This window comes from Anarhichas minor, unplaced genomic scaffold, assembly GCF_050575085.1.
Source record: "Anarhichas minor isolate MPS153535 unplaced genomic scaffold, ASM5057508v1 ptg000014l, whole genome shotgun sequence".
Taxonomy (NCBI): domain Eukaryota; kingdom Metazoa; phylum Chordata; class Actinopteri; order Perciformes; family Anarhichadidae; genus Anarhichas; species Anarhichas minor.
Window position 1 is genome coordinate 14,078,992 of NW_027466460.1, and position 12,321 is coordinate 14,091,312.

General features: G+C 42.2%; 1 protein-coding gene across 1 annotated transcript; it reads left to right on the forward strand.

Annotated features, from left to right (window-relative positions):
* Nucleotides 1-2,961: 2,961 nt before the first annotated feature.
* On the forward strand, nt 2,962-10,359 carry LOC142949810 (solute carrier family 22 member 7-like). The gene is made up of 9 exons (XM_076091647.1): nt 2,962-3,327; nt 5,949-6,052; nt 6,634-6,788; nt 7,097-7,265; nt 7,365-7,488; nt 7,647-7,756; nt 7,858-8,072; nt 8,655-8,763; nt 10,149-10,359. Exons 1-9 carry the CDS (start codon nt 2,962-2,964, stop codon nt 10,357-10,359), a joined length of 1,563 nt encoding a protein of 520 aa, XP_075947762.1.
* Nucleotides 10,360-12,321: the final 1,962 nt, after the last annotated feature.

The window sequence follows — 12,321 nt, forward strand, 5'->3', positions numbered from 1 at the left end:
AACACCTGCCAGGACTGAATCTCTCTCTCTCTCTCTCTCTCTCTCTCTCTCTCTCTCTCTCTCTCTCTCTCTCTCTCTCTCTCTCTCTCTCTCTCTCTCTCTTCAGATAGGAAATACACTCACTCCACCACAATGTCAAGAGCAAAACACAGACGCTCACATGCAGCGTCATTATTACCATATAAGGATTAGTTTAGACCACGTGCAGAGATGAGTGATTATTTGGTTTTACTTGTATAATCTAAACAGATCAAAGCTGATTCTGTCTGCAGTGCAGAGGTGATTTTAACATCATCTGTTCTGCTCAATGATTTTAAACTGCATCACTGCAGCAGCCTCTAGTGTCTGCTTACTGGACTTCAGTATATTACATGCACTGGGTGCATAAGTGCACCCAGTGCATAGTTTAAAAAAAATGCTAAAGATATTTGGGAACGCCTCGAAAGCCTTCAGTTTTATCTTAATGTAAAATTATATAATGTGATTTATTTCTTGATTATATGTCAGTCAAATCAAATACATCAAATAAATGCAGTGGAGTAAAAAGTAGAATATTTTCCCCTGAGAAGCAGGCCTAGAAGAAACCAGTAAAACAATGTAAAATACCCCAGTACAGTACCAGTGTGCCTTGAACTTACAGTAGGCCTACTTACATCAATGAATAGCTGAAAACTGAACTAGTCTCAAATCATTCAGACTGAAGTCTAAACTGAAGGAGACGAGACGGTGAAATGTGCTACTTTCTGCTTGATAAGAGACTCAAATGAGGACAGAGTCGGTGGTCTCTCTGCAGCTGCTTCCTCCAGGTGGAGCACACCTGTTTTAAACTGCTGCACCTCAGCGTCTGAAGAGGAGCACCAACTTCAGTGTGTATCATATTTACTCTCCTAAAAACTTGACATCTGAGACTTCCCATGTGGGTTGTTTTGTGTTATATTTCGACATTGTGGGATGACTGTATGATCGACATACAATTGTTTAACAATGGGCATCATGCAAGAATCCTATTACACCTTATAGTTATGTTGATATTTTCCTGTTTTACTCTGCAATTTGAATTATAATATAATTCTAAATTGGCTTTTGAAGCTCTGTAAACCTCTGCGGTATCAATGTGAACATCTGAAGCTGCAAAACGACTTACAACCGACTGACGGCTGATATAGTTTTTGTGCAGAAGCGTTGCAAAATGGATCAATAGCGCTCTCTGTTGAGTAGCCCCCTGCAGTGCGTTTCACCTCGAGGTTTGACATTTAGTAGGTATATGTATACATTACATAAAAAAAAGTGTCTTGGAGGTATACTATAAATCCAACAGGAAGTAGCCATTTTGAATTTGAGCCATTGAATTTTTAAGGCACTATACTTTAACGCAGTCCTCCAGAGAACTAATTAGATTAATTTCAAATTTGGTCAGAACAATTTAAAGACCGTTATTATAAAAAAGTGATGAAAATCTTGAGTTTTTATGGAACGACCTTACCGTGGTGGCCATTTTGCGCGATTGGCCATGAAACAGGAAGTGGTTTTTCTCGAACTTTGGCCTTCGAGGGAGGTTTCACACCTGCAACGTTGAAAGTCCAGACTAAACAAGGCTAATTCAACTTGTGCTACTGCTGCATTGTAACATAAACACCTGTCAACTGTCAACGTATTATAAGCCCAACCATGATTGTTTCCTAAACCTAAGTGGTTTTATTGCCTAAACGTAACGTTCGTTTTGTTATATATTGTTTTTGTGGTGCCGACATGTAATTTGAACTTATTAAGTGTCCACCACCACGTAATGCGTTGTGTATTTCTAGTAGATCAGGTTGGATGATCAAGGCGACGTTGTGGGAACCTGCCCGACGTCATCTTCAACATCATACACACACACACACACACAGTGTTTTCTCTCGCTGGATCCTTTCATTGGCAAACAAACTGTAATTTTAAAAATCGATGTTGAATGGTAGGTCGACTATTTAAAAATGGTGGGTTTGTGCAGGGTGTCCCGTGTCGAGCTAGTTACGATTCTAGAGAAGATTCTCTCTGACCAATCAGTGGTCTGCAGGGTTTGAACTCACCCTTCTATCGAATAGCAGCGACCGAGGTGAAAAAAACCTTTACGACCTTTACGTCCTGAAAGCCTGTATAAACCTTCACTTTGGCAATAAATCCATAACTTACCCTACCAGTCCGTCTGCATTTGGATCCTATCCCTATTGCCATTACAACATAACTGTGTTTGTCCAAAACATCAGGTAAGGGCTACCCATGTCACGAGACATGAAACGTCCCAAGTTCTGGGACGAAGGCCAACAGAACAAACAGAACAGATGTAGAGGAAGACAAATGTTAAGGTTTCCCCGCAAAACTCCAGTTACTGAGGCTGCTTTTTGTTGAGATAATTTATCAGTATGTTCTTTTAGATGTAACTTGTATCGTTTAACTCTGAACATTGGATCTATTGCTCCTGAAACATGAAGCATCTTGGATACTTAAACTAAACACACTATCGCCAAATGGGCTGAATTAAAACTTGAGATGTTTCCTTTTATGTTGATTTCAACTGTTATTTAGTTTTGATACAATTTGTTGGAAATTAAATTGGAATTTGATTTCTGTTCTTTTTTTGGGCTAGATTGATGCATTTCAATGTAACCACAACATGTTGCCGAAATATGTAAAGCACAGGTGTCAATGCAGGTGATATATTTGATGTCTGCAATGATTTATGTTATGTGGAGCTGCATTTTGTCCCCATAAGGAAGGCAAATCCCCACAATGTGACTGTGTAAACAGATTCATGTGCCCACAATGCTGGTAAAACACAAACTCACGAACACACAAAGAACCTCCCTCTCACTGTAATCTATCAAATTGTAAGGAGCCGAGGGAGACACAGAGACACATTAGAGGAGGAGCAGAGACGGAGTTCAGACAGCGGATTCTGTGGGACACACTGATCTCGTCACCATGCTGTTGGAGGAGATCCTGGACGATGTCGGCGGCTTTTCCAAGTTCCAGTTCCTGCTCGTGTCCATCCTGTGCCTGCCCCGCGCCATCCTCCCCCTCCACTTCATGCTGTACAACTTCATCTCTGTGACACCTCCTCACCGCTGTGCCCTCGGGAGCCCAGAGGACGGTGGCGTGGCGTCGCTGGGCTCCGATCCCGAAGCACTGGCCCTCAGGATCCCCCTTCAGAACGACGGCTCCTTCAGCTCCTGCAGAGTCTACGACCCCCAGCTGGTCTTTGACCTCGGCCCAGGAAATAGAACGGCACCTTGTCCCCACGGCTGGATCTACGACCAATCACAGTTCAAGTCCACAACGGCCACCGAGGTAAAGAAAAGCTCATTTATATCTATCGAAGCATTTTCTCTATTTCCTGCACTTGAATGTTGAAGTGGACTTCAAAGTCAAAGTGAGTCGAAAGTGAAATCATTGAAAAGTTTAAATTCCTGCACCACCGCAATCAAGACTATTAGCAGTGGTGGCGGAAGTACGCAGATCTAAAAGAAGTAAAAGTAGTAATACCACAGTGTAGGAATACTCTGTAACAATTAAAAGTCCTGCTTTCAAAATGTTAATTAAGTAAAAGTACAAAAGTATTAGCATCAAAATATGTTTTTTGTCCCAAAAGTAAAAGTATTCACTATATAGAATAGCCCATTTCAGAATAATATATTGTTGGGAACGTAGAGGAGCGTGTTTGGGTTATCAGCATCTAAGAAACTAAATTCTTGACATCAATAGAATTATTAATGTCAGTAACAATTATTAATGATTATTAATAATAACGGGGCACCACCCTGCGAACAGGGACCAATAACCAAACAATAAAACTAAGTCTCATAATTAGCGTTCACTCATAATGTCAATAGTCTGAGTACTATTACACGTTCAGAGTGAAAGTGAAGGTTTAAGTTCGAGCACAGGCCACTACATCCAGTTATTATTACACACATATGCACAAGTAATCACAGACGACTGCTCTTTAAAATATAACAGAGTTTATTAAATAAAATAATAAATGATCAAATCAAGTAATATCAAAATCAACAAACACTATCATACAATTATATGTCTAATACCTAAAGTCAAATGAATAAAGTGGGGTAAGGATATGTATATAGATATATGTACAGGTGTGAGTGTGTGTGTGTGTGTGGAAACAAAGGGGGGGGGGCCTACTCAAACAGTGATGGTACGTAACCTAAAAAGGGGCGTGTGAGCCTACAAGCAAAGATGGCGGAGTCTATTGACCCGCGACAAGATAGCTGAGAGGTGGCTACGTGTAACCACGTGGGACGGCGCACAATGTGGGTTGAGACAATAGATTACGCGACCACGTGTCTGAGAGGTTCACCCAAAATCAGTGAATCTAACTATGTGTATGCGGGTTAGTAGGAAGAGGGAGAGAGGGAGAGAGAGAGCGAGAGAGAGGGAGAGAGGAGCTCTGAGCGCGGTGCTCCGAGCTGCAGTGAGAATGTGAGGAACAGCTGATCACTCATAAACTCTGTGGTCGGATTCTGAACCGACCGGTCACGCTTGTACGGTGATAGTTGCGGTTCTAGATCTCACTCACAGAGACGATTTAAAGAGGAGAGAATAAAACCAAAAACAAAATAAAAGAATCCCCAAAACAAACACATCTTTATCACTGCGGTGAGATGCGAGTATTGCTCTCTTATCACCCCGAAACTCGGTCGGCGAGACGAGGCTCCGCCACCGTGGTTTTGGTCTTTGAAATGATAAAATCACAACCTCCACATCCACTAGCAGCGACGGATCTAATGCAAACAGTTACGGCAGGAAATACACAATATAACGGGACTCCGTGGTCCGCGATGCTTGCGCAATAACACGTTATAACACGACAGTAACTTAACGTAACAAGATGCAGGAATAATAACGACATAACGAATAGGCTAAATTAAGCTAATGCTAAGCTAAGCTAAGCTAGGCCCAGATACCAGTAACTCTTACTTGTAGAAGCTTTGTTCGGTGGGGTACGTTTCCCGTGGTGGGGATCACTCGGTCCTCGAGTAGCTGCTGGCTCTCGGTGGCGCGGCCTCGGGGCTGGCTGGCGCAGACTCGGCCTCCTCGCTGCAGAGAGGGGCTTTTTAACTTCGGCTGAGGGACGAGGTTTGGGTCGTCCTTCCCGGAAATCTTCGGCGAGGAACGATTGTTACCTTCTGCCGGCGGTGTGTACACAAAAGGGGTGGGAGAACGGGGCATAGAAGTTATCCGTTCTCGCACTACAGGATCCAAAACTCAAAATAAAACACAGTCTGTTCGACCAGCGAATGTTGCATGTGACCTGATAGGATTTGAGGAGGCCGCGGTTCCTCGTGGATCTTCTTGTCCCCTGGACGAGTCCGGGGTGAAGAGAGCCTTGTGGATCTCCTTACACCAGCGGTGTCTGGACGGAAGAGAGCGAATGGCGTTTCCTGCTCGCTTATAAACCAGGTCTCGAACAGTGGGGGGCCATTTCTTGGCCAATGAGGGGCCAGGATCAAGTTTTGGCTGTGCTGGGAGGTGTAGTCATTCATCTTGGAGTTTCCATCAGACGTTGTATGACAGGACGGAGCATGGGTGCTTCTAGACTAGGGCCAGATCCCAACAATATACTATATTGGATTATAATTTTGGATCCATTCATGTTTAGAAGTTATGCTGACGTTTCTAAAGCTGCAGTTCCTTCAGTGTCCACTAGATGCTGCTCCAAGAAAAGAGTGACTGTGTCGACGTAAATGTGGAAACCTACGACTTCATTCACTGTTTCTGATGTCGGCCTGAGCTCCGAGTGGGAAAACAATGTTCACAGTAATCACAAAATGAAATCCCTCATAAGCCCCTCAAACACCTCATAAGCCCCTCAAACAGACAGGTGTTTTAACCTGACAGGTTAAAACACCTGTCTGTGTTTTAAGGTGTTTAACCCATCTGTCTCTCTGCAGTGGGATCTGGTGTGTGAAGACAAACATCGGAATCAAGCTCTCGCTACATATTTCTTCCTCGGTGTCACGGTCGGAGCCATTCTGTTCGGACATCTTTCTGACAAGTGAGTTCTTCAGGATTCATTAAACCCTCACAGTGATCTGGTGCTGTGGCACTGGAGAGGGATCAATACCGTTTATTAATCATTAAACATCACCCCTTTCTGCAGCATCAATTAAGTAGTTATAAAGACCTAAAAGTCTGTTTTTCTAGAAATAAGCTCTGCGCGTACACACACACACACACACTTTTTTTGAAATTGTTAAAATCCAATGGTGGATACAATCTAATAGGGTTAGACTGAACTGAAACACTCTTTTGTGCACCAGTCAATCCTAAAATTAAATACCGAGCCTAATCTAATATACGTTGAAGTAGGGCTGGGCTGATTATGCAATATGATGATTTTCTCCATATTCCCCAGCCATACCTTGAAGGGTCTTCTTGAATATGTCTGCGGTGTTGGTAATAGTATCTTAAATGTATGTATCCTTGTTTCTTTTCTAAAAAGTTTTTGTCTTCATTGATGTTACAATTTGAGCTGCTGGGACGCAGGACACATTTCAGACTTGATCTGTCAATAGACAGTTGACGCTCTCTACCAGGTGAGCTAGATTTGATCAAAGGGATGCGTTTGTGCTGCAGGTTCGGTCGTAAGTCGATGCTCCTGGTGGCTTTAATCACCTCCACCACGTTTGGGGTCACCTCGGCCTTCTCCACCTCCTACGTCATGTTCGTCGTCTGCAGGGCGCTCTGCGGCGTGGCCCTCAGTGGACTGTTGGTCATCGGCGTGGTCCTCGGTAAGAACTCAGAGATGCGATTCAAACCAGAAACGCTTTCACTTCGAGCTCACGTCTGTGTCGAAACGTATACAGACAATTTTCACATTCGCCGTTTCAAGACCGGAGGAACTCTTTTGTAGCTCTAAGAACTAGGGTTGGGCGAAGTCCCGATCCGAAATGCGATTGACCTGAACAGGTCAATCGCATTTCAATATTATCAATATGTAATACCAATGTCCACAGGTAGAAATCTGGCTCAACCTGCTTCTCTGTCTCGACACATTTCACTGCAGTCTGTTTGCTCTTATCGTGCTCTTCCTGCTCAGGTATCGAGTGGACGGACGTGAAGCACCGGACCTTGGCCAGTATCGTCATGAGTTTGTCTTGGAGCATGGGGAACATGCTCCTGGCCCCGCTGGCCTACTTCATACGTGACTGGAGACACCTGACGCTGGCGGTGACGATGCCCTGCGCCGCCGCCATCATCGCCTGGTGGTGAGGTGGATGTTAGGAGTTTCTATTCTACATGCTGACGGTAAATATCTCAGCGTCTCTGTGTTTTGTAAAGGCCAGTTTCCTCATGTCCGTGCTCAGGTGGCTGCCGGAGTCGGCCCGCTGGCTGCTTACCAAAGGCAGAGTAGAGGAGGCCAAGAAGTATCTGGTTCAGTGCGCTAAAATGAACAAGAAGAACGAATGCACATCCAGCCTGGAAACTAAGGTACAGCCTCCCGACTCCATGTAAACATCCAGTATTGATCAAAGTTACCGATGGGTTTAGTACCCAAATCTGTTAAAAATCTGTTATATCTGCAATGAGCTAATAGTTCTTCGGTTAATGTGACGTCGTCTCTGTGTTTGACCGTGTACTTGATTCAGGCTCTGAGGAAGATGACGGTGGCTGAGTTGGCTGAGAAGAACCACTCCTACCTGGATCTGGTCAAAACACCCCAACTGAGAAAGATCACCATCTGCTCTGGATTGTTCTGGTACCGAATCCTCCTCTGACCTTAAAAACATGTCGCCTGGTGCCATGTGTGTGTGTGTGTGTGTGTGTGTGTGTGAGTTCATACTGACCGTGTTCCTGCAGGTTTGCTGCTGCCTCCCTGTACTACGGGATCAGCTTCAGGATCTCAGGTTTCGGAGTCAGTATCTACCTCACACAGTTCATCTACGGTGCCATCGAAGTTCCCGCCAAAATCCTGAGCTATTTCGTCCTGGACTGGATCGGCAGGCGGAACAGCCAGGCGGGGTTTCTGATCACAACCGGAGCTCTGATTGGAATAAACACAGCCATACCTTTAGGTGACATCACTTCCTGTCTCTGCATACACATCCACGACCGTTCAGAATTAAGATGGAATTGAAAGGCAACATGTTGCTTTAGCAAAGCTCTTAAACCTTCACAATACAAACAGAAGGTTCTTTATCTTTCACTGCTGAATCAGTTGGACATCCTGGATATATTCTTCAAATGCACATTGCAGACCCTTCTGTTTGGTTCTCTCTGAAATCACCTTAGCGAAAGAAAAGGTCACTTACGCTTTTCTGGACTGGAAAACAATTTCAAAATCCAAGTTTTAACGTATTCTTCCCTGTCATGTAACAATGTGGGACCATCAACCAAAGGGAAGTTTGGATACTTGAATTATTCGTCTTTTGGGGCCAAAACTTATTCAAATGTAACTAATACATTTGGTGTCTGAATAAAAGTTCTTAAAATAAAATCTGTTTTATAATAGCCATTATGAAAGGAAAGAAGAAAAACATCACTATAGCAGCTGATCGATAACTTTTCAGCGGTGTAAGACAACTCACCTTAAATAGAAAAAGATCACTGACATTTCTAGACACTCACACGTCTTTGATATTCTGCTTCTCTCTCAGATTACTCGGTGCTTCGTACGTGCATCGCTGTGGTGGCGAAGGGCTTCTCAGGGGCGGCGTTCACCACAGCGTTCCTTTACACAACTGAGCTCTACCCAACCATCCTCAGGTAAAACCCCCGACCCTGAAACCACCAGGGTCCAGCTAAAGGACTCTGGACTGATGCTGCTTTTACTTACAGAGCGTTATTACTCAGCGTGAGTGAAAAGAGCCGTGGACAAGCTACTTTGAAGTTAAATAAATGCAGTGAAGAAAAAAGTATAAAGTAGCATATAATGTAAACTCTAGAGTTAAATACCTCAAAATCGTAAGTACAGTAATTGAGTAAATAGTTATGATCCACCACTGCAGAAGCCTATATTTTTAGTAATACAAGAGTAAAAGAAATGTCAGATTATTGCACATTTTTGCTTCATTTGCTTGTATTTCCTTCTCAAGCTGCATTTTGTGTTGCTCCTCTCAGGATTAACTTGATCTTTCGTTGAATTTCGACTTCTAATTGCTGCGAGATCACTTGCATCTACTTTTAACCGATCTGAAGCTTTTTTTCTGATTATATCTTGTGAGAGAAGCTGTCATGCTAATAAGTCAACAAAACGTATTGTGTGTTTATAATACATATTGTGAATAAAGCGTATATTTCTATTTAACATTTTCATTTAAATAGAGATTTCCCACAATTCTGACAAATATAAACTAGATCTGGAAAAATACTAAACCTTTCATGCATAAATTATGACAGTCAGGATTTGTTTTTGTTTTTATTCCTCATAAAGCAGTACATTATTATTCTTAAACATTGATGTTTTGCATGTCCTCTTAACAGTATGCGTTTGAGTTTTCAACTGAAGAAATATGTATTTAAAAAACAAACAAATAAAATGACAATCATGGGAAAACTATAAAATAACATATACTTTTATTTCCTTTGAACTAGTGTGTTCACATATTCTAACATTTTCAAGGAGTTCAATGCAATGCAAGATATGGTGGAGCTGGTTCCTCTTATTATTGTTTTTGTTGCAGAAACCGCAAGTTGCAGCCTGATAACATAATTCAATTGAATTACTGCAGACTAAGTTTTTTAATTGCACTAATTGTGAAGTAAATTGTAATATAGCCTGCAATGCATGATCTCCAATTTAGTGGACAGAGGATCAATTGTAATTTCCTCCCAACATAAAATCCAAACTTGGAGATTTTAACAACTGTGTTAGTCCTTAGTGGTTAGTTGATGTTACCAGACTGTATTTACCTGCATTCTACTGTGGAAGAATTAAAAAGATATTCCTGAGCTGCTCAGCATTTCTGGACCGTCAGGCAGCCATCTTGGTTTTGAGGAATTTGTGTTGCACTTACAGCTGCAGGCCAGTTGGTGGCACTATATAGTATGATGCACTAGGGTCCACTATCCTCTGTTCTCTTGAAATCTGCAGCATTAATATAGATAAATAAATAAATAAACTGAAGTTCCCAGTTGGTTTGTTTTTACAGGCAGCATGGTTTAGGCTACACCTCGTGTATCGGTCGGATCGGGATCTCCCTGGCTCCGATTATCATGTTGCTGGAGGACGTCTGGCTTCTTCTGCCGCCGCTGATCTTCGCAGGGACGGGTATCATCAGCGGCAGCTTGGTCTTCATGCTCCCAGAGACACACAACATCTGTCTGCCCGAAAACATCTACGATGTCGAGGAGGGAAGGTAGAGCACTTCTGTTTTAATGTTTACTGCTTTATTTCTGTGGTCAAGTCACTGATCTGTGTCATAATCTGTAAAAGCACGCCTGACTGTCATGCAGCAAACTGAACTTTTAACGGCTCTGCCACAATGTTCACCTGTTCTCACTCCCAACTCTGATATAGCGATGCACACTTTAGCATCTGTATGAGACCTACCGGCCATTCAACTAAATCCAAACCTATGCGTATCATTATCAGACGGTCAGAGCAACGGATGTATAAAGAGCAACTAAGTCCTCTTAGTGGAGGTCGTACGGGTCAAACACACACAGGACTTTCACCCAGGAGACCGCTGTTTGTGTCTTGTGAAAAACCAAGCCAAGGCTGACTTTTTTTACGAGTATTGTTATGTAAATGTCAGGGACATCCTCCCTGACTGTGTGAGTCTAATGAATCCCTTTGTTTTATTGGTTGCGTGTTACACTTGAGTGTCACATTTGAGTTAAATAGTAAAGACCTAATTAATTTGCTCATTTGAAATATTGAATAATCATTTATTAAGTTTGGTGACTCTGACCTCCGTCTGTCAAACAGGCAGGTTAGCTCCTCTCCTCTCCCTCCCCTGACTTTTTTTCGGGTAAAATAAATACTTTTCTTATTTTCTTACTTTCTGTTCAGACACAGGCAGAAGGAGGCAAATGGAGATGCAAAGATTGAGCTGAAGGAAACAAACTCTAACGACTCAACAGCAGCACAAGACAACTGATCAGCTGTGAACAACAGTGGAGACGAGAAATTCTTCCTGGTTTGTTAGTTCTCGCTGCAGTCGTGGATGGATCGGTTTGAATGAATGCCGTACAAATGTGTACGTTAGAATATAAATGTGTTGTGTCACCACAGAGCCAGAATAGAGACTTGATTTAAAACCTTCGACTAGCTGCTGATGACGCTCAGCTGTCAATCAACTGACTGTAACAGGTGATGATTCTCACCGTCACCTGACACTTTGTACAACATATATAGCAAATTAAGACTTTGAAAATACAATTTTGTGTGTGCGTTTGTCTTTGTCACAAACTCGGGACCGGCAATCTCATTAACATCAGATTCACTTCTTCTCCACGTCAGTTCCTGCGATTAGAAACTATGTTGAAAACATGTCTGTTCAGTACGGACCGAATGCTTGGCCTGTGGTGTTGCTGCTTGCAGGTATTTGGTCTACCGCAACAAGATGCTAATGACTGAAAAACGATCAATTTTTTTTTTATAAAAACAAGACGACAAAGAGACCCATAGTTACTACAAAGTACAAAATACAATGAATCAAAATGGATGCAAAACAATAAAATGCGACACGCAAAGCAAAAAAAAAAATGGAAGCAAAATAAATGCGAAAGAAACTCCAAATGACTACAAAGAGACTCAAAACAACCACATATAATTGTTAAACATCTATAGATGCAAAACGACTACAAGGCGACAAAACTACAAACAACACAAATGACTACAAATACACACAAAACAACCAAATACAAACATAACAAATAAAAAAATAGAAGCAAAATGAAGAAAAAGAGACAAAACGACTACAAACAACCTAAAAACGACCAATAATAGATGTAAAACGACCACAAAGGAACCCAAAATGAATAAAAGTAGACTCTTTGAGTTTGGATGCTTTGCATGTAGACAGGGTGGGGGGCCTCTTACATGTCTGTGCCCAGAGGACCATTGTCTCATAATCCATCCATGCATTAAACGATTTCTTTGTGCAAATTAGTGGGGCTCTAAATAAGGAATTAGATTGAAGATGGTCAAAGTTCTTCTTGCCAACTTTGGATTTGTTTTCCTGTTTGTACTGCTCTTCTGGTTTTGACCTTTACTGAAAGCCTGTATAAACCTTCAAGTTGGCAATAAATCCATAACTTACCCTACCAGTCCGTCTGCATTTGGATCCTATCCCTATTGCCATTACAACATAACTGTGT